We start from the raw sequence: 21,257 nt of genomic DNA, 5'->3' as shown, positions 1-21,257 counted from the left end.
TTAGCCCACATTCCTTGTTCTGCGCCCACATGGCTAGGTGGACTGTGATATCAAGCATCATGTGCTCCATGTATGTATCGCCATCCATATCCTCATATCGTCTGGGGAAAAAAACAAAGCGTTTATATTAGGGGTTGTCAAAAATGTTTTATTTTTGAAATAACTGCAATTCTTTGTAATGATTCTTAATCAATTAAAAATGTAGTTTTAAAGGCCTACTGAAATGCAATTTTCTTATTTATACGGGGATAGCAGGTCCATTCTATGTGTCATACTTGATCATTTCGCGATATTGCCATATTTTTGCTGAAAGGATTTAGTAGAGAACATCGACGATAAAGTTCGCAACTTTTGGTGGCTGATAAAAAAGCCTTGCCTGTAGCGGAAGTAGCAGACGAGTAGCGTGACGTCACAGGTTGTGGAGCTCCTCACATCCGCACATTGTTTACAATCATGGCCACCAGCAGCGAGAACCATTCGGACCGAGAAAGCGACAATTTCCCCATTAATTTGAGCGAGGATGAAAGATTTGTGGATGAGGAAAGTGAGAGTGAAGGACTAGAGGGCAGTGGGAGCCATTCAGATAGGGAAGATGCTGTGAGAGGCAAGTGGGACCTGATATTCAGCTGGGAATGACTACAACAGTAAATAAACACAATATACTCTATTAGCCACAACACAACCAGGCTTATATTTAATATGCCACAAATTAATCCCGCATAACAAACACCTCCCCCCTCCCGTCCATATAACCCGCCAATACAACTCAAACACCTGCACAACACACTCAATCCCACAGCCCAAAGTACCGTTCACCTCCCCAAAGTTCATACAGCACATATATTTCCCCAAAGTTACGTACGTGACATGCACATAGCGGCACGCACATGCGGGCAAGCGATCAAATGTTTAGAAGCCGCAGCTGCATGCGTACTCACGGTACCGTGTCTGCGTATCCAACTCAAAGTCCTCCTGGTAAGAGTCTCTGTTGTCCCAGTTCTCCACAGGCCAATGGTAAAGCTTGACTGTCATCTTTCGGGAATGTAAACAATGAAACACCGGCTGTGTTTGTGTTGCTGTAGTCGGCCGCAATACACCGCTTCCCACCTACAGCTTTCTTCTTTGCTGTCTCCATTGTTCATTGAAAAAATTGCAAAAGATTCACCAACACAGATGTCCACAATACTGTGGAATTTTGCGATGAAAACAGACGATTTAATACCTGGCCACCATGCTGTCCCAAAATGTCCTCTACAATCCGTGATGTCACGCGCAGGCGTCATCATAGCGAGACGTTTTCAGCAGGATATGTCGCGCGAAATTTAAAATTGCACTTTAGTAAGCTAACCCGGCCGTATTGGCATGTGTTGCAATGTTAAGATTTCATCATTGATATACAAACTATCAGACTGCGTGGTCGCTAGTAGTGGCTTTCAGTAGGCCTTTAAATATATATAATTTTATTTTTAATTTGTCCTATCGCGCCGCTTGGGCAATTGACGTTGTTGATTTAGATCACTGGTGTCCAAACTACGGCCCGCTGGCGTTTACAGTTTGACCCGCCAGACATCGTGAGTTTCATAAGGAATCTGGTGACTTCAAAATAAATGCACATTTTTTATTAATCTGCCTCTATCTTGTGGACAACACGGTTAAATCAGGTAAATGACCATAAATTGTCCATTCACTAAAACCCCGCACAGCATTCACTTATATGACCCAAATCCAGACAACCTTCCCTAGTCATGACGCAAAAATAAATGAAACCGACCCACACAAAGTCAACACACACGGTCGCACACGACACAACCTGAACTTTCTGGATATTATTCAAAATGTCCAAGCACCCTACAAAATGTGAAATGACACCCATTTAAATCCACTACAATGCATGATGGGAATAATGCAAACCTTCTCCACACATATCCGCTTTTTAGCTGCTTGATATGATTGATTACACAACTTTAAAAAGGTTGTTATGGATGTAAACAAGGTAGGAGTCCAACTTTCACATACTCTTAATATTCAGTTATATTAGTTTATATATATAAATGTGTTTGTGTATGTATATATATATATATATACACACACACACATATATATAAATATATACATACACACACACACACACACACACACACACACACACACACACACACACACACACACACACACACACACACATATATATATATATATACATATATATATATATATATATATATATATATATATATATATATATATATATATATATATATATATATATAAATATGTGTGTGTGTGTGTGTGTGTGTATGTATATATTTATATATGTGTGTGTGTGTGTATATATATATATATATATATATATATATATATATATATATATATATATATATATATACACACACACACACACACATATGTATGTATATGTATATATATTTGTATATATATATATATATATATATACACACGCGTACAAATATGCATGAAAACACTCCTACAGACATCACACATGGGACACTTTAGTAAGCAAGAGTAGTTTTAGTTATATTGTAAATTATATTATATTGTATATTTAGTTATATTGTAAATTATATTATATTATATTGTATATTTAGTTATATTGTAAATTATATCATATTACATTGTATATTTAGTTATATTGTAAATTATATTATATTGTATATTTAGATGCATTGTAAATTATGTTATATTATATTGTATATTTAGTTATATTGTAAATTATATCATATTACATTGTATATTTAGTTATATTGTAAATTATATTATATTGTATATTTAGTTATTTTGTAAATTATATTATATTGTATATTTAGTTATATTGTAAATTATATTATATTACATTGTATATTTAGTTATATTGTAAATTATAGTATATTATATTGTATGTTTAGTTATATTGTAAATTATATCATATTACATTGTATATTTAGTTATATTGTAAATTATATCATATTATATTGTATATTTAGTTATATTGTAAAACTTACACACGTTGCTTGGAGTGGCGGATGAAGAATCCATACGCGTAGAAACGCTATGGACGGCTGAAATCCTGAACGGCGTTTCTACTTTTTGGTGGAAAGCACTAAATGGAAGGACACTGCGGTACCTGCAGTGAGAGAATTATCCAAAAGATGGCGCCATACCACAAACAATAACACATCTTTTCACTGCATTTGCTTGTTTTTTGTAAACTATTTGCGTAAATAATTCCATAAATTGACTTATATTACGGTATATGTCATGAATACACCACCCGCCCTTCAACTCCACCCGCCCTTCAACTCCACCTGCCCTTCACTAAATGTAAACAAAGGATGTGTGACGTTAGCTGCCTGTGTGCTGGTCTTCATTTGTGGTTATGTCCTCCTCAGCCATGGAGTGTCCCGCCCACAGCCAGTACCACGCCTGCGGCCCCGCCTGCCCTCTCACGTGTGGCGCCCAGCCCGAGGAGTGCAGCCAGGCGTGCGTGGAAGGATGCTTCTGTGACCACGGATACTTGCTCAGCAGAAATGAGTGAGTCCACTTTTTGAAGTGCTGGTCATTCTCCTTCCTCGTGGGACTGAATTCTGATTTATTGGACTTTTTTCTCTTTATGATTTTTCTGTACGATTGTTACTGGGACTGATTTAGTAAGTCAGGTGACATAAAAGATCAACAGAAATGAAAGAGGCTCGGCAGGAAGTTGAAAGGAGACTTTTTTTTCTTGCAAACAGTCGATCGACATTAAAACATGTCAAGACACTTTCTCAAAGCAATCACACACTTTGACAGCTTCAAAATAAAAGTGCTACGCTATGCATCCGGTTTAACTACATTTAAGGTTTCATATCAGTCACCACACCTTACAAATCAAAGTAATACGATGTATTGTAGCGTCCACAAGAAAACAAAGTCTGACTCTCTTTTTAGCTTTTATTGCCAATTATATGCTAACAACAAGTGCAATTTCAACAAGTACAATTTCAACAAGTACAGTTCCAAAAAGTATTTCCTTCGTGCTCACACGTCTGCCTTGGTGCTTCACTCCTAGTCACACAACACCTGCCCACACGCTGTGTTCACAGACCATGGGAGAAATGACTACCATGACACACTATACATATATGTGTACATATTGTATGTATATGTATGTATATATTGTGTGTATGTATGTACATATATGTGTATATATTGTGTGAATATGTATGTATGTATATATTGTGTGTATATATGTACATATATGTATATATACAGTGTGTATATGTATGTATGTACTGTATATATTGTGTGTATATGTATGTATATATTGTGTGTATATGTATCTATATATTGTGTGCATATGTATGCATGTATGTCTATATTGTGTGTATATGTATGTATTTATATATTGTGTGTATATGTATGTATGTATATATTGTGTGTATATTAATGTATATATTGTGTGTATATGTATGTATGTATGTATTTATATATATATATTGTGTGTATATGTATGTATATGTATGTATGTATATATTGTGTGTATATGTATGTTTATATCATGTGTATATGTATGTATTTATTGTGTGTATATGTATGTATGTATATATTTTGTGTAAATGTATGTCTATATTGTGTGTATATGTATGTATATATTGTGTGTGTATATGTATGTATATATAGTGTGTATATGTATGTATAGATTGTGTATATGTATGTATATATAGTGTATATATGCAATGAGTGTTGAAAAAAATGTGTTTAAGTCAAAGCGGTGAGTGATAATGTGGTATAAAATGTAGTAAGTGACTGTGTGGTACTACCATAAAATGTGGACCTCATGTAGTAAGTGACTGTGTGGTACTACCATAACATGTGGACCTCATGTAGTAAGTGACTGTGTGGTACTACCATAAAATGTGGACCTCATGTAGTAAGTTACTGTGTGGTACTACCATAACATGTGGACCTCATGTAGTAAGTGACTGTGTGGTACTACCATAAAATGTGGACCTCATGTAGTAAGTGACTGTGTGGTACTACGATAAAATGTGGACCTCATGTAGTAAGTGACTGTGTGGTACGACCATAAAATGTGGACCTCATGTAGTAAGTGACTGTGTGGTACTACCATAACATGTGGACCTCATGTAGTAAGTGACTGTGTGGTACTACCATAAAATGTGGACCTCATGTAGTAAGTGACTGTGTGGTACTACCATAACATGTGGACCTCATGTAGTAAGTGACTGTGTGGTGTGACCATAACATGTGGACCTCATGTAGTAAGTGACTGTGTGGTGTGACAATAACATGTGGACCTCATGTAGTAAGTGACTGTGTGGTACTACCATAACATGTGGACCTCATGTAGTAAGTGACTGTGTGGTACTACCATAACATGTGGACCTCATGTAGTAAGTGACTGCGTGGTACTAGCATGAAATGTGGACCTCATGCAGTAAGTGACTGTGTGGTACTAGCATGAAATGTGGACCTCATGTAGTAAGTGACTGTGTGGTACTACAATGACATGTGGACCTCATGTAGTAAGTGACTGTGTGGCACTACCATAACATGTGGACCTCATGTAGTAAGTGACTGTGTGGTACTACCATAACATGTGGACCTCATGTAGTAAGTGACTGTGTGGTACTACCATAAAATGTGGACCTCATGTAGTAAGTGAGTGTGTGGTACTACCATAACATGTAGTAAGTGAGTGTGTGGTACTACCATAACATGTAGTAAGTGAGTGTGTGGTACTACCATAACATGTAGTAAGTGAGTGTGTGGTACTACCATAACATGTAGTAAGTGAGTGTGTGGTGTGAGCAGGTGCGTGGAGAAGAAGAAGGCCTGTGGGTGTAACCACGGTGGCTTCTACTACGTGCCGGGTCAAGTCTTCTGGGCGGACTCAGAGTGCAAAGTCCAGTGCGAGTGCGACGCCGCCACACAGACGGTTGTCTGTGAAGCAAAAGGTTGTCGTAGCGGCGAGCGATGCCAAGTAGTGGATGGAGTCCAGGACTGCTACCCAAGCAGCTTCAAGACCTGCTCTGCACGCGGGGATCCTCACTTCTACACCTTCGATGGTCGCAAGTTTGACTTCCAGGGCAATTGCATCTACCGGCTGGCCAGCCTGTGTCAGCACGCTGAGGGACTGCAACCCTTTCAGGTAATACCACTTACTCATGTTATACTAGTTACTCATGTTATACTAGTTACTCAGGTAATACTAGTTACTCATGTAATACCACTTAATCAGGTAATACTACTAACTCATGTAATACTAGTTACTCATGTAATACTACTAACTCATGTAATACTAGCTACTCATGTAATACCACTTACTCATGTAATACCACTTACTCATGTAATACTAGTTACTCATGCAATACTACTTACTCATGTAATACTAGTTACTCATGTAATACTAGTTACTCGTGTAATACCACTTACTCATGTAATACTAGTTACTCATGTACTACTAGTTACTCAGGTAATACAACTTACTCATGTAATTCTAGTTACTCATGTTATACTAGTTACTAATGTAATACCAGTTACTCATGTGATACTAGTTACTCATGTAATACTACTTACTCATGCAATACTACTTACTCATGTAATACTACTTACTCATGTAATACAACTTACTCATGTAATTCTAGTTACTCATGTAATACTAGTTACTCATGTAATACCACTTACTCATGTAATACTAGTTACTCATGTAATACTGGTTACTCATGTAATACTACTTACTCATGTAATGCTATTACCTAATGTAATACTAGTTACTCATGTAATACTACTTACTCATGTAATACTACTTACTCATGCAATACTACTTATTCATGTAATACTAGTTACTCATGTAATACTAGTTACTCATGTAATACCACTTACTCATGTAATACTTTTATCCAATGTAAAACTACTTACTCATGTAATACTATTACCTAATGTAATACTAGTTACTCATGTAATACAATTACCTAATGTAATACTACTTACTCATGTAATACTAGTTACTCATGTAATACTATTACCTAATGTGATAATACTTAGTCATGTAATACTATTACCTAATGTAATACTATTTACTCATGCAATACGACTTACTCATGTAATACTGGTTACTAATGTTATATTAGTAACTAATGCAATACTACTTACTCATGTAATACTAGTTACTGATGTCATATTAGTAACTAATTCAATACTAGTTACTGATGTAATACTAGTTACTGATGTAATATTAGTAGCTAATGCAATGACACTAACACCTGTGTTGTGGTGAGGTGACACTAACACACCTGTGTTGTTGTGAGGTGACACTAACACACCTGTGTTGTGGTGAGGTGACACTAACCCACCTGTGTTGTGGTGAGGTGACACTAACCCACCTGTGTTGTGGTGAGGTGACACTAACCCACCTGTGTTGTGGTGAGGTCACACTAACACACCTGTGTTGTGGTGAGGTGACACTAACACACCTGTGTTGTGGTGAGGTCACACTAACACACCTGTGTTGTTGTGAGGTGACACTAACCCACCTGTGTTGTGGTGAGGTCACACTAACACACCTGTGTTGTGGTGAGGTGACACTAACACACCTGTGTTGTTGTGAGGTCTCACTAACACACCTGTGTTGTTGTGAGGTGACACTAACACACCTGTGTTGTGGTGAGGTCTCACTAACACACCTGTGTTGTTGTGAGGTGACACTAACACACCTGTGTTGTGGTGAGGTGACACTAACACACCTGTGTTGTGGTGAGGTGACACTAACACACCTGTGTTGTTGTGAGGTGACACTAACACACCTGTGTTGTGGTGAGGTGACACTAACACACCTGTGTTGTTGTGAGGTCTCACTAACACACCTGTGTTGTTGTGAGGTGACACTAACACACCTGTGTTGTGGTGAGGTGACACTAACACACCTGTGTTGTGGTGAGGTGACACTAACACACCTGTGTTGTGGTGAGGTGACACTAACCCACCTGTGTTGTGGTGAGGTGACACTAACACACCTGTGTTGTGGTGAGGTGACACTAACCCACCTGTGTTGTGGTGAGGTGACACTAACACACCTGTGTTGTGGTGAGGTGACACTAACACACCTGTGTTGTGGTGAGGTGACACTAACCCACCTGTGTTGTGGTGAGGTGACACTAACCCACCTGTGTTGTGGTGAGGTGACACTAACACACCTGTGTTGTGGTGAGGTGACACTAACCCACCTGTGTTGTGGTGAGGTGACACTAACACACCTGTGTTGAACATCTTGTCTCCTCCCACCTGAAGGTACACCTGGAGAACAAGAATGGTGCAAACAAAGATGTGTCGTATGCCAAAGTGGTGACTGTCAACGTCTTTGGGAACACGTACACACTCTCACTGGACCACACACACAAAGTACTGGTAAGACACACACACACACACACACACACACACACACACACACACACACACACACACACACACACACACACACACACACACACACACACACACACACTTAACAAGTATTGTTTCCAGGTGGACGGGATAGAAAAGTTGCTTCCCTTCTCGTCCAATCAGTCGGAGGTTGAAGTTTATCGCCAGTACCGATTGGCTGTCCTACAAACTCACTTCTTAAAGGTATACACACTTCTTAAAGATATACACACTTCTTAAAGGTATGCACACTTCTTAAAGGTATACACACTTCTTAAAGATATACACACTTCTTAGAGGTATACACACTTCTTAGAGGTATACACACTTCTTAAAGGTATACACACTTAGATGTATACACACTTCTTAAAGATATACACACTTCTTAGAGGTATACACACTTCTTAGAGGTATACACACTTCTTAGAGGTATACACACTTCTTAAAAGTATACACACTTCTTAGAGGTATACACACTTCTTAAAGATATACACACTTCTTAAAGATATACACACTTCTTAGAGGTATACACACTTCTTAGAGGTATACACACTTCTTAAAGGTATACACACTTAGATGTATACACACTTCTTAAAGATATACACACTTCTTAGAGGTATACACACTTCTTAGAGGTATACACACTTCTTAGAGGTATACACACTTCTTAAAAGTATACACACTTCTTAGAGGTATACACACTTCTTAAAGGTATACACACTTCTTAAAAGTATACACACTTAAAGGTATACACACTTCTTAGAGGTATACACACTTTTTAGAGGTATACACACTTATTAAAGGTATACATACTTCTTAAAGATATATACACTTTTTAGAGGTATACACACTTTTTAAAGTTATACACAGTTTTTAGAGGTATACACACTTCTTAGAGGTATACACACTTCTTAAAGGTATACACACTTCTTAAAGGTATACACACTTCTTAGAGGTATACACACTTCTTAGATATATACACACTTAAAGATATACCCACTTTTTAGAGGTATACACACTTCTTAAAGATATACCCACTTCTTAAAGGTATACACACTTATTAAAGGTATACACACTTCTTAAAGGTATACACACTTCTTAAAGGTATACACACTTCTTAGAGGTATACACACTTTTTAGAGGTATACACACTTATTAAAGGTATACATACTTCTTAAAGATATACACACTTTTTAGAGGTATACACACTTTTTAGAGGTATACACACTTATTAAAGGTATACATACTTCTTAAAGATATATACACTTTTTAGAGGTATACACACTTTTTAAAGGTATACACACTTCTTAAAGGTAGACACACTTCTTAAAGGTAGACACACTTCTTAGCGGTATACACACTTCTTAAAGGCATACACACTTCTTAAAGTAACAGCAATGTACAATGTGTGATGTTCTGGCAAGTAACAGCAATGTGTGATGTTCAGGTGAGTAACAGCAATGTATAATGTGTGATGTTCAGGTGAGTAACAGCAATGTATAATGTGTGATGTTCTGGCGAGTAACAGCAATGTGTGATGTTCAGACGAGTAACAGCAATGTATAATGTTTGATGTGTAGGCGAGTAACAGCAATGTGTGATGTTCAGGCGAGTAACAGCAATGTATAATGTGTGATGTTCAGGTGAGTAACAGCAATGCATAATGTGTGATGTTCTGGCGAGTAACAGCAATGTATAATGTGTGCTGCTCTCCCAGGTGACCTTTGACTTTGCCAGTGTGGTGCGGGTGCAGCTGGCCACCAGCTACGAGGGCACCACCTGTGGTCTGTGTGGGAACTACAACAAGGACCCTGCTGATGACTTGATGCTGCCCAATGGCACGCTGGCTTCTAATGCCCGCCTCTTTGGAAATAGCCAATGGGTGGCCAGCGTGCCGGGGTGCTCCCCACTGTGTGAGCCAATCACAGCCTTTCATTCATTCATCATTTTCACATGAGTAGCAAGAGAACAACCAGACACATTTCATTGTATGTATTTATAAATATATATATACAATACACATACACTTATATATATACATGAATATCATATATACATGCATATATCATACACCATTATTATTATATATACTGAGATAATACACATATATACATGCATATATCATACATATATACACCATTATTATTATATATATACTGAGATAATACACATATATACATGCATATATCATACATATATACACCATTATTATTATATATACTGAGATAATACACATATATACATGCATATATCATACATACATACATATATAATACTTTATTATGTGTATTATTAGTGGACAGGTGATCTACTAAGACTGTGTACACTTGATACCTTCAGTAGATTTGCTCACTTCAGCCAGGGTTTTACCTGTCGTCACCATGGAGACACTCATTTACTGTGCTACTAACATGATTGTGAATATGATCACATTTTGAAACTCCATTGTTTCCCCCGCCAGGTGAGGACTGTGCACAGCCCCTCCCCCCCGACTTCCAACCCCCGCGCTCCGCCGGCGTCTGTGACATCATCGGGGACCAGGACGGCCCGCTGGGCGACTGCGTGGCGCGGCTGGACTGGCGCCAGTTCGCCGCCGACTGCGTGTACGACGTGACGCTGCGGGGCGGCCGACAGGAAGCGGCCTGTGATATCATCAGCGACTACGTGTCACAGTGTCAGCTGCAGGGGGGCTGTGTCAAGACCTGGAGGACCAGGAGCCTCTGCTGTGAGTCTCAGGTCACCTGGTATATCTGCTTTTAGTAATAGTGTGTGTGTGTGTGTGTGTGTGTGTGTGTGTCAGGGATGAGGTGTCCCGCCAACAGCATGTACAGCGTCACAGCGCCCGGCTGTCCTCTCACCTGCACGTCTCTGTCCTCACCTGTGGAGTGTGAAGCTCCGCCTACTGAGGGCTGTGTGTGCGACCCGGGTTACTTTTGGAGTCAGGTGAGTAGCCTGGTGGGAATGGCGGGCGATACTGACAGTCGATATTGTTGAGGACAAATGTTGATGCAAAAAAAAGAAAAACATTCATGAAGTTTGCTTCTTTTATGAATTTATTATGGCTCTACTGAAAATGTGAGGGTGAAAAGTATACATACAGCAATGTTAATATTTGCTTACATGTCCCTTGGCAAGTTTACCTGCAATAAGGCGCTTTTGGTAGCCATCCACAAGCTTCTGCTTGACCACTTGACCACTAAATTGCTGCAGTTCAGCTAAATGTATACACATATATACATATATATGTGTATATATATAAATATATATATATATTATATATACATACATACATATATACACATGCATGTACATACATACATATATACACATGCATATATATATATATATATATACACATACATATATAGACATACATATATAAAAAAAAATATATATATATGCATGTGTGTATGTATATATATATATACACATGCATACATAATATACACATGCATGTATATATATATATATATATATATATATATATATATATATATATGCATGTGTATATATATATGTATGCATGTGACATGCATATTTATATATGTATGTATGTATGTATATATATATACATACATACATATATATACACATGCATATATATATATATATATATATATATATATATATATATATATATATATATATATATATATATATACATACATATATATACACATGCATATATATATATATATATATATATATATATATATATATATATATATATATATATATATATATATATATATATATATATGCTGCTCTTCAAGTCCGGTGTTTGTGTCCAGGACGGCTGCGTGCGATTGGCCGAGTGCGGCTGCCGCTTCCGAGGCGGCTACCTGGAGTCGGGTCAGAGTGTGCACCTGAGCTGCCAGCAGGTGTGTTCCTGCCAGGGGGGGGTGGTGTCCTGCCACAGCACACCTTGCAGCACACCTGTGGACTGACCTGCTTGGTTGCTATGACAACCGCCAGCTGGGTAAACAAGATGCATTTCGACGCATGATCTCCAGGGAACACATCACTGACTTCATGCCAGACCATGAAAGCAACACCATGCAAATCATCTGAATCTGTTTTTTAATGGAATGTATCGCCAAAGTTCATTCTAAGTCTTAGTAAAATCATATCAGCATCTTGTTGTGGTCTACTGTACACACAATTTACTTCAAGAATGTACATACATAATGTATGTATATGTATATACACATATATATGTAAATATGTGTATATTTACATTATATATGTGCATATATATCTGTATTTGTGTATATGTATGTATATACATATATGTATATGTACACATATGTGTATATAAACACGTATATATGTGTGTATATATGTATGTACAGTATATTAAGTTAAGTACCAATGATTGTCACAAACACACTAGGTGTGGCGAAATTATTCTCTGCATTTGACCCATATATATATATACACACATACATACATGTAAATGAGTTCATATGTATATTATATATGTATATATACGTACAAATATATATGTGCATACTAGAGATGCGCGGTTTGCGGGCACAACCGCGGAGTCCGCGGATTATCCGCGGATCGGGCGGATGAAATTAAAAAAAATTAGACTTTATCCGCGTGTCGGGTCGGGTCGGGTGATTGAAATAAAAAAAAATTAGATTTTAAATAGATTCAGGCGGGTGGCAGTTAAACCAATTCGGAAATATATATACATAGTTAAATGTTGTTACCCACATACGAAAAACGAGCAGGAAGAAAAAAAACAAAAGAGATGGACACTTTTACGGAGCGGAGAAGGGACGCCTCGCCGGGGTCCGGGACCGAGGCCCCTTCCCCCGAGAGGGCCCCACCGGGAGCCGTAGCTGAGGCGATCCGCGAGAAGGGCCCGACGCACGTCCAGGGTCACCACCGCGCCCACCGCACCGACACCCCGCCTCGTCCGCCTTCGCCGCGGCCGGCGTCACGCGCAGCAGGTACGCAGCTTACCTGCCCGCCACCCCCGTGGCAGGGGGCTCGTAACAGGGGTCACTCCGCGCGCTCCGCCCGCGCAGCTTACCTGCCCGCCATCCCTGTTGCCGGGGGCGCGTAACAGGGGTCACTCCGCGCGCAGTGCGCTCACGAAAGGGGTGGGGCTCACCCTGGTTGATATAGACAGCAGGACGGTGGCCATGTAAGTCGGAACCCGCTAAGGAGTGTGTAACAACCCACCTGCCGAATCAACTAGCCCTGAAAATGGATGGCGCTGGAGCGTCGGGCTCATACGCGGCCGTCGCCGGCAGCGAGACGCGCTTGGAGGTGCGCTCAGCGCGGCTCCCATATGATTGCGCACTGGTGTGCGTCTGGGTCATGACAGCGTGGCACGCGAATGTCTGTGCTGCATTGGATCAGTCTCCTTTCTTTAACAGGCAAAAGCTTTATAACCTCACTAATGCCTTGCATCGTCTATATTAGATATATAACAACGGGCGGATGGCGGGCGGATGCGGTTCTGATCAAATGTTAGATCGGGTGGATTGCGGATGGTTGACGACTTTCTGATGCGGTTGCGGATGAAATAATTGCCTATCCGCGCATCTCTAGTGTATACGTATCTATATATCCATCCATCCATCCATTTTCTACCGCTTATTCCCTTTGGGGTCGCGGGGGGCGCTGGAGCCTATCTCAGCTACAATCTGGCGGAAGGCGCCACCTGGACAAGTCGCCACCTCATCGCAGGATATATATATATATATATATATATATATATATATATATATATATATACATTGTTGCGTTTTGACCGGTTGTTCCTCCCAGGGAATTCAAGTTGCTGGTCACTCCCAAGCTCTTTTGATGACACACAAAGCTGAGTAGAAGAACCACCAGAGACAGAATAGGTATTTTGTAATTTTATTTCCAAAGCCTTTGGAAATAAACTTGAGACCAAATCCCGTACCGAAGCGCTCACTCGCACAGCTAAATTGGTCTAAACTCCCATACGGAAAACTTATTTTCTATATCGTCTCTCTTGCCCCCACCCTACTTGTCCCTCTTACTCCACAGCTGGGCAAAGGAAAAGATAAGAAAAATAATTTATTACTACTACCCCTCTCTCCCAGCTCACTCCAGGTCCCTTTTGTTTATTATCTAAAGTCGATTTTAGACGAGAAGCAGAGAAGATCTCCCCCTTCACATTCCTCAAAGTTGGCAAACAGTACTTGCAGACAACCAAAAGATAACAAATAAAGAACACTAGCTGTTTTGTAATATGACTATGAAAATAAAGAAGTAACACACAAATATGGATATATGTAATTATCTGCCTCCGTCAATAAATATATATATATATATATATATATATATATATATATATATATATATATATATATATATACACACACATTTTACATGTATGTTTATATATCTCTGTATATTGTACATCCATATATATATATATATATATATATATATATATATATATATATATATATATATATATATATAATTATAATGGAAAGCAACAAGTTCCACTGTTGTATCAAAGAGGCGATTGGAATCAGGAAGTGGGCCCCAAAGACCCCAAACTGTGATTAAGGAGCCTACCAAAGTTGCCACACCTGGGACACAGTCAGACAGCAAAGGGCGGTCCGGCCCATGCCAGGGGCCACTGCCACCCCACTACCTCAGGTGGGATGGCACAACCCAAAGAAGTCCCCACAGACGACAACATTTTAACTATTCAGGCTTTTATAGTCAGACCTTGTTGACACGGTTTAGTATAAGCTAGGCTGTACTACCAAGTTAGCATCGCGCCTGCGCACTCTCTTTCTCTGGTCCGCCGTGACTTTTGACCTCTGCTCGGAGCGCTGACAATCCAGCCAAACCGCCAGGCCGGCTCGCCCGAAGCACATTTTTGAAAGCGCCCGGTCTTACGCTCAGTCCCCAGCCGGGACTGAGCCGGGAGGTATTTAGCTTCCATTTTTTAGTTTGTTAGGCCTGCCAAAACCCGAGTCATAACGCATGAGTCCTACTCGCCGGTACTAAACAAAAGAACAATGGCAGCTCATGAAATACACAACATCATATTCCCTACCCGACCCACCACACGGATGGGATCTGTTTCTGCTTGTTTTTCGCATGTTTTACGGCCGTAATCCACTTGTGGTCCTTCAGAAAGGTTCCTCCAATGCTTACCCCTTCCTATGGTTCGAACAACAGGGAGAAATGACCTCACTTGCCAGACCAGGAGGTGTGGTGTCATGTCCCAGGGCTCTTTTGTGTACCAAAGACACAACTCGCTAAAGTGTGTCGCACAATGAAGCCATGGTAGACCTGTGTAAAACTGTCCAAAACTATTTTACGTGCGTGCAATAAACAAATGTCCAATTTGGTCAAATGTGGGCTCCAGTTCCCACTTCAAAGTACGGTGGGGAACGTGCTGTATTTCACTCGCTCTGATTGATGACACCATACATCAAAGTCCCACATGGGCTCTCCCGTAATGTCATAAAGACAAAATACACGGCCTTTAAAGTACATTGGGGATTGCTCTGTAATGATCATTTGTTCTGAATTCTGTGGAAATCTCCCCCAGTTGAAATATGGGGAACAGAGGAGAAAGGACTGTTTGGACCAGTCCGAGGTCTTGGATCAGGCAGGGACACCTACTGAACCGAAATGGCGAGCCTTTTTGATGGGCAAGGTAAAGGTCCAGAAAGGCCGTACCAACTGAAACGAAAGCCTGTCTTGTTTTCCACGGTGTGACCATGGAAAAGGAGAAAGACGACCTTAGGGAACAAGTTCAAATTCTTGAAGAAATCAAGAATATTCTCAATGAGCAGAACCGTTTCCTCGGTGAAGCTCTGCTGGAATGTCAGAACCTGAAGATGGAGACAGAGAACGGACCCTTGAGGGGACAAATCAAGTATCTCCAAGAAAGCGAAGACCCTCTGATTAAGGAAAAGGAGTTCCTCAACCATGAGCTGGTCCATCTGCAAAATCAGAGCAAGAGGATCGGGAAACAGAATAAAAATCTGCACGCGGTAGTGAAGGTTCTGAAGAAAAATATCACCATAATCAATGAAAGTACGGAGAATCTGATTGCTGATTTGAACCACATTGAATGTCAGAGGGACAAAAATCAAACAGAACTGTACCAGCTCAGAACCGAGTTGCAGACCGTCCGGTCTATGCTGCAAGATCAGGAGGAGTTAACGAGGCGGATCGATGAAGCGGAAACCCTCATTCGGAATGGGTGGGTAGAGAACAAAAACCTGAAAAACAAGCTCAATGAACTCGAAGAGAACAACACCTTCCTGAGAAAGCAGAACGAGATGATCAGGGAAGAGTTGGAAAAAAGTAAAACTGTCCAAAATCAGCAGAGTCAGCAGGTTGCGCGTCTAAAGACAAAGTTACAGAATCATGAACTCTCCAGTGAGGAAGCAAAGTTTCTCCTCTACAGCAAAGACGACACCATGGAGAAGCAAAAAAGGGAGCTTGATTATCAACAAGAAGTCACAGAGGAGCTCATTACCTTCAATCTGAGTTTGAGGCAAACAATCCGTGACCTTCAAGCTCAGCTGGAGCAGAGAGAAGAGTTGATTGTGCAGAAAAACTGTAACAAAGGTCCAAATAACTTGGAGATAATGGATGACTTGGAGGTGGACTCTGACAGGACGGATCTGAAAGATTCCGAACAATGCACTCTGCTAAAGGAGAACCTGCCTTTCAATCGTAGACCTGGACTGTTTGACTGTCCAAGTTTGAAGATGGAGAAAGAGAACGAAGATCTGAGGACACAAGTGAAAGTTATCCAGGGAATAAATACCATCATCACGGAGCACAACACTTCCCTGCGTAAGGAAGTGAAACTGCTTAAACGTCGCTGCGAGAAGGAGGAACTGAAGACGTCGGTCCTTCAAGAACATAAGTGCACCGTCGACGATAAGAACGTGTTCCCGGATGTGCTGGCTGATCTGGAAATTTGCAGTGTAAGAACAGACAAACAAACCGATAGCTTGAGAGAAATGGAGAACAGTACAAAGGAGAGGTCAGAGACTCTACTCGCTGATTTGTCTCAGGCTCAAATGGAGATCTGTCGTCTGAGAACAGAAGTGCAGACCCTCAGGTCCATAGTGCAGGATCAGAATGACCTGATAAAGAGGACTGGCGATGCTGAAACACTGGTGGAGAAGGCTTGGGCGGAGAACCAGAAGTTGTGCAACATGCAGCTTGAGCTCGGAGAAATTAATAACAATCTGAAAAGGCAGCACGATGTTATCAGGGAGGAGCTTGCAGGGAACAAATCTGTTCCCAATCAACAGGTTGCCTTCTTCAAAGCCGCTTTGAAAGATGATCAAATCCACCTTGTCCTCTGCTGTAAAGAGGAACTGTCAGCCATGCCAAAGAGGGACATCGCTCCTCGCCAACAAGTCGCTGAGGAGGACAGCAGTCCGAACGTCGACTTGAGACCATCCCTTTGTCCTCTTCAAAGTCAGCTTTGGCAGATGCAAGAACTTGTGGCTGCAAATAGTCACTTTGACTGTCTCTTGGAGGAGGTCCGAACACCGGAGTCTGTTGATGAGGGCCTGCGTGGACTGAATATGAAGACTGAACGGACAGACTTGAATACACAAATGAAGAACCCTCAACAACACAAAGAACACAAGCCTGTCAGTCATACCTTGGCACTGCCTGGATTTCAGATCTTGACAATGGAGGCTGATGAAGACTTGAGGGCAGAAGTGAAAGTTCTTGAAACACACAAGACCATTAAAACTCCTCACATAAGGAGGGAGAATGCAAATGAGGACACAATAGGTGAAAGGACAGAAACCTTTGATGCTGATTTGACCGGTACGAAACCTCAAGTGGAAAACAAGCATGCTGAGACCCATCAAGTGACTCTGAAGTTGCCAGAGTGTCACGATCCGACAACCGTGACACCTCACAGTGAGTCTCCAAAGGAGAGAACGTGGACTGAGCACAAAAAGTTGAGAAAGAAACTATGTGAGCTTCATGAACAGAATAAGATTGTCAGAGAGGAGCTGGAAGCATACCAAGCCCTTCGAGATCAACAGAGCCAACAGATTGGCTCCCAGAAGAAAACAAGTACCGGTCAGGAGGTCCACGTCGACAGGCAACAATTTCTCCACAGAGAAATGTTGGAAACGCAAAGGAGGGAGAAGGTGTATCGACATGAAATCAAAGTGATTCACCCTCTTAATGCCAGGTTGAGGCAAACAAATGTGGACTTTCAGGACCAGTTGCAGCTTTGGCTGATTAAAGAACCATTGGCTGCCTGTAGGAGTTCTGAGAACCAACAGAAGAGAAACGAGCATCCTGTTGCCTGGTCGCTTGGGCAGGAAAGAACTGAGGAGGAACCTGTTACTGAGGGCCTTCTGGAAACAGAAACTGGGGTGGATTCTGTTGAAGACAACCTTCTAGAGACAACACTGGAAGATTCTGTTGACGAGGGTCTTCCAGACACACACACTGATGCAGATTCCGAAGGAGAACAGTTTCAAAGAACAGCGGTTGAGGTCTCTTGTGACGAAGGTCCTTTAGAAACAGAATCTGACGGTGATTATGTTGAGGTGGGTTTTATAGAGACTGACGAGGATCCTCCTGATGAGGGTGTTCTCGATACAGCAACTGGGGAAGATCCTGTTGCGGTGGATCTTCTCAAGAGTGAACCGTTTTCTGCTACTATGGGTCTTATAGAGTCAAGAACTGTGGAGGATCCTCTTGAAGAGGCTTCATCCGAGGAGGATCTTCTGTACGGAAACCTTCCACAGGCATTGCCAACAACACAGGAAGAGCCGCTTGATGAGCTTCCACCTGACCAATTTCATGGCCAGACCAGAAACATTTTGTCTTGTGCATGTTTGTTCGCAGGAATCCTTTCTGTGACTGTAATCCTCGGAGCGTTTGTTGTGTTGTACGTAGTTGCACCATACATTGATCTTTGTGAATGTTTTTAATCCCAATCTTTTTGGAAAAGCCTGAATCAGTCTTTGTTCTTAAAGGTGTTTAATGACAAATAAGGACGGGTGTACGATCTGATCCAGTATCGGTCTCAGGTTCCGATACCAAATAAGGACAGGTGTATGATCTGATCCAGTATCGGTCTCAGGTTCCGATGCCAACACATGTGATCCGACCTGTGGAGATTTCTGTGCACCATGTCTGTGCTTTAAATGTTTACCAAAACTTCTCGGGTCGGCTGCAAATCTATGAATTGGACTTTTGGGAACGGAGGCGTGTCCAAACAAGACACGCCTCTGTTCCATAAATTGATTCCAGTTGGTAGCCAGGCTCGCTAACTTTTCATGCCCAAATGTTTGCCTTATGGAAAAATATTTGGCCAAACTTGCTCATTTCCTGTTCATAGCTAATTGCTCCCAGATGTAGCATGGTTTCAGCTCGACTTCCGTGAATCCGTACAAATCACAAATGTACGTTTCGCTAGTACACATTTAAGATAGCTAACCGGTTAGCATGGCTTGTCTTCTTCTGCTCTCTTTTGCCCCCCGTGTTTAGCTATTTCGTAGTCCTGGTAGTCAAGTCGGACTTATACCGCCACGGGTAAGATGTAGCCCCGTGCTACCTGCCGCACTTGGGCAGACGGGGCTCGTAAACCTGGTAAGACAGCCATCTAGGAGAAGGAAATCGCCAATCTCAAAACCGCCTCTGCCTTGCGGTCAACCCACTCGAGGGTAAGGCTAAGGGAGTAAACGCCGACATAAAATCAGGAGCCAGAGTCTCGAAGGTGGTTTGACGTTGTAATGTCATTCCGGCAACTCCTGCGGCGTCGCTGGTGCCAAGATGTATCGACACTCGTCGCTCCTTTGGATCCACCAGCGGAGAGGCGGGGCTTGCAGCCTGGACGATCCCCTTTTTTGGATCTACCCCATCGTCTCCTGAGACGGAAGGATGCCGACGAGTCCTCCATGGATAAGGGTATTTGATGTGTGAGGACCTTCACGCCAAGTGAGTAAGGCTGGGTGTTGTTTACCTTTTACCCGATGCTAGCACCAAATCGGTACATTTGAAATGATGTCCGTGCTTAAATGGCAGCCAAACTGGTACTTAAAAAATTACTTCTTTTTTTTTAAACTAAAGTGTTAGCTTTGTTTGTTAGTATAGAAGTGTGCAAACTAATTTAAATCCTTCAATTGAATAAATCAGGGGTGCCCAAAGTGGGGCCCGGGGGCAGAATTTGGCCCGCCAAGCGGTGTTTCCCAAATGTAAAACATATTCATACTGACCTCTTTTAAGCTAACGCTATCATTGATAGCATGTCTGCAAGGCTAACAAGTTGCTATCCGTCCAATATGATGATCGTTGCTACCTTTAAATGTTGCTTTGAGTCTAAACCAGGTGTGCCCAAGCAAATCAAAGCCTGCCGGGGCCATTTTGGTCGTTTTCAATATTTACATTCTTCTTTGCAAATATATAGAAAATGCAAAAAGAGCCAAAGCCAAACTGAAATGCTAGCAGTTAGCACGCTGGCCAGATAGCATCAATTAACAAAAAGTATGAATAAAACAAGCAAAAAAAGTTACAATGCTAACATGCTAACATTCACATGCTTACAGTTTGCATTGTTGAAATACTGAAATAATCTAAATACCTGTTGGATTAGCTAAAAAGCAAGCATGCTAATGTTAGCAAGCTAAAAAGATAACTGTAGCATGTGCTACTTGCTCTGATGCATATATTTGAAAAATGCTAATGTTAGCAGGCATCAAGTAGCAATATATGACTGAGTTGTGTGTAAACCTCCAAAATTAGCGGAACAAAGATGCTAGCAATGGCGTGCTAGCAGGTGTCATGCATGAAGTAACTGAAAAATAAGCAAAAAAGCT

General features: G+C 41.0%; 1 protein-coding gene across 2 annotated transcripts in view; it reads left to right on the top strand.

Annotated features, from left to right (window-relative positions):
- LOC133604919 (IgGFc-binding protein-like) overlaps window positions 1-12,591 on the top strand; it is a 65,230-nt gene extending 52,639 nt beyond the window's left edge. For both annotated transcript variants that reach the window (XM_072913085.1, XM_072913084.1), the window contains 8 exons: window positions 3,387-3,528; window positions 5,812-6,148; window positions 8,287-8,403; window positions 8,521-8,622; window positions 10,136-10,331; window positions 10,880-11,143; window positions 11,219-11,361; window positions 12,210-12,591. In XM_072913085.1, coding sequence (XP_072769186.1) covers window positions 3,387-3,528; window positions 5,812-6,148; window positions 8,287-8,403; window positions 8,521-8,622; window positions 10,136-10,331; window positions 10,880-11,143; window positions 11,219-11,361; window positions 12,210-12,365 — 1,457 coding nt within the window. In that variant the 3' untranslated portion in view covers window positions 12,366-12,591. The remainder of the gene's footprint in view (window positions 1-3,386; window positions 3,529-5,811; window positions 6,149-8,286; window positions 8,404-8,520; window positions 8,623-10,135; window positions 10,332-10,879; window positions 11,144-11,218; window positions 11,362-12,209) is intronic.
- Window positions 12,592-21,257: the final 8,666 nt, after the last annotated feature.

The sequence above is a fragment of the Nerophis lumbriciformis genome, linkage group LG04 (genome assembly GCF_033978685.3).
Source record: "Nerophis lumbriciformis linkage group LG04, RoL_Nlum_v2.1, whole genome shotgun sequence".
In the NCBI taxonomy this organism is placed as follows: Eukaryota; Metazoa; Chordata; class Actinopteri; order Syngnathiformes; family Syngnathidae; genus Nerophis; species Nerophis lumbriciformis.
This window is presented reverse-complemented; position numbering and strand designations above follow the sequence as displayed.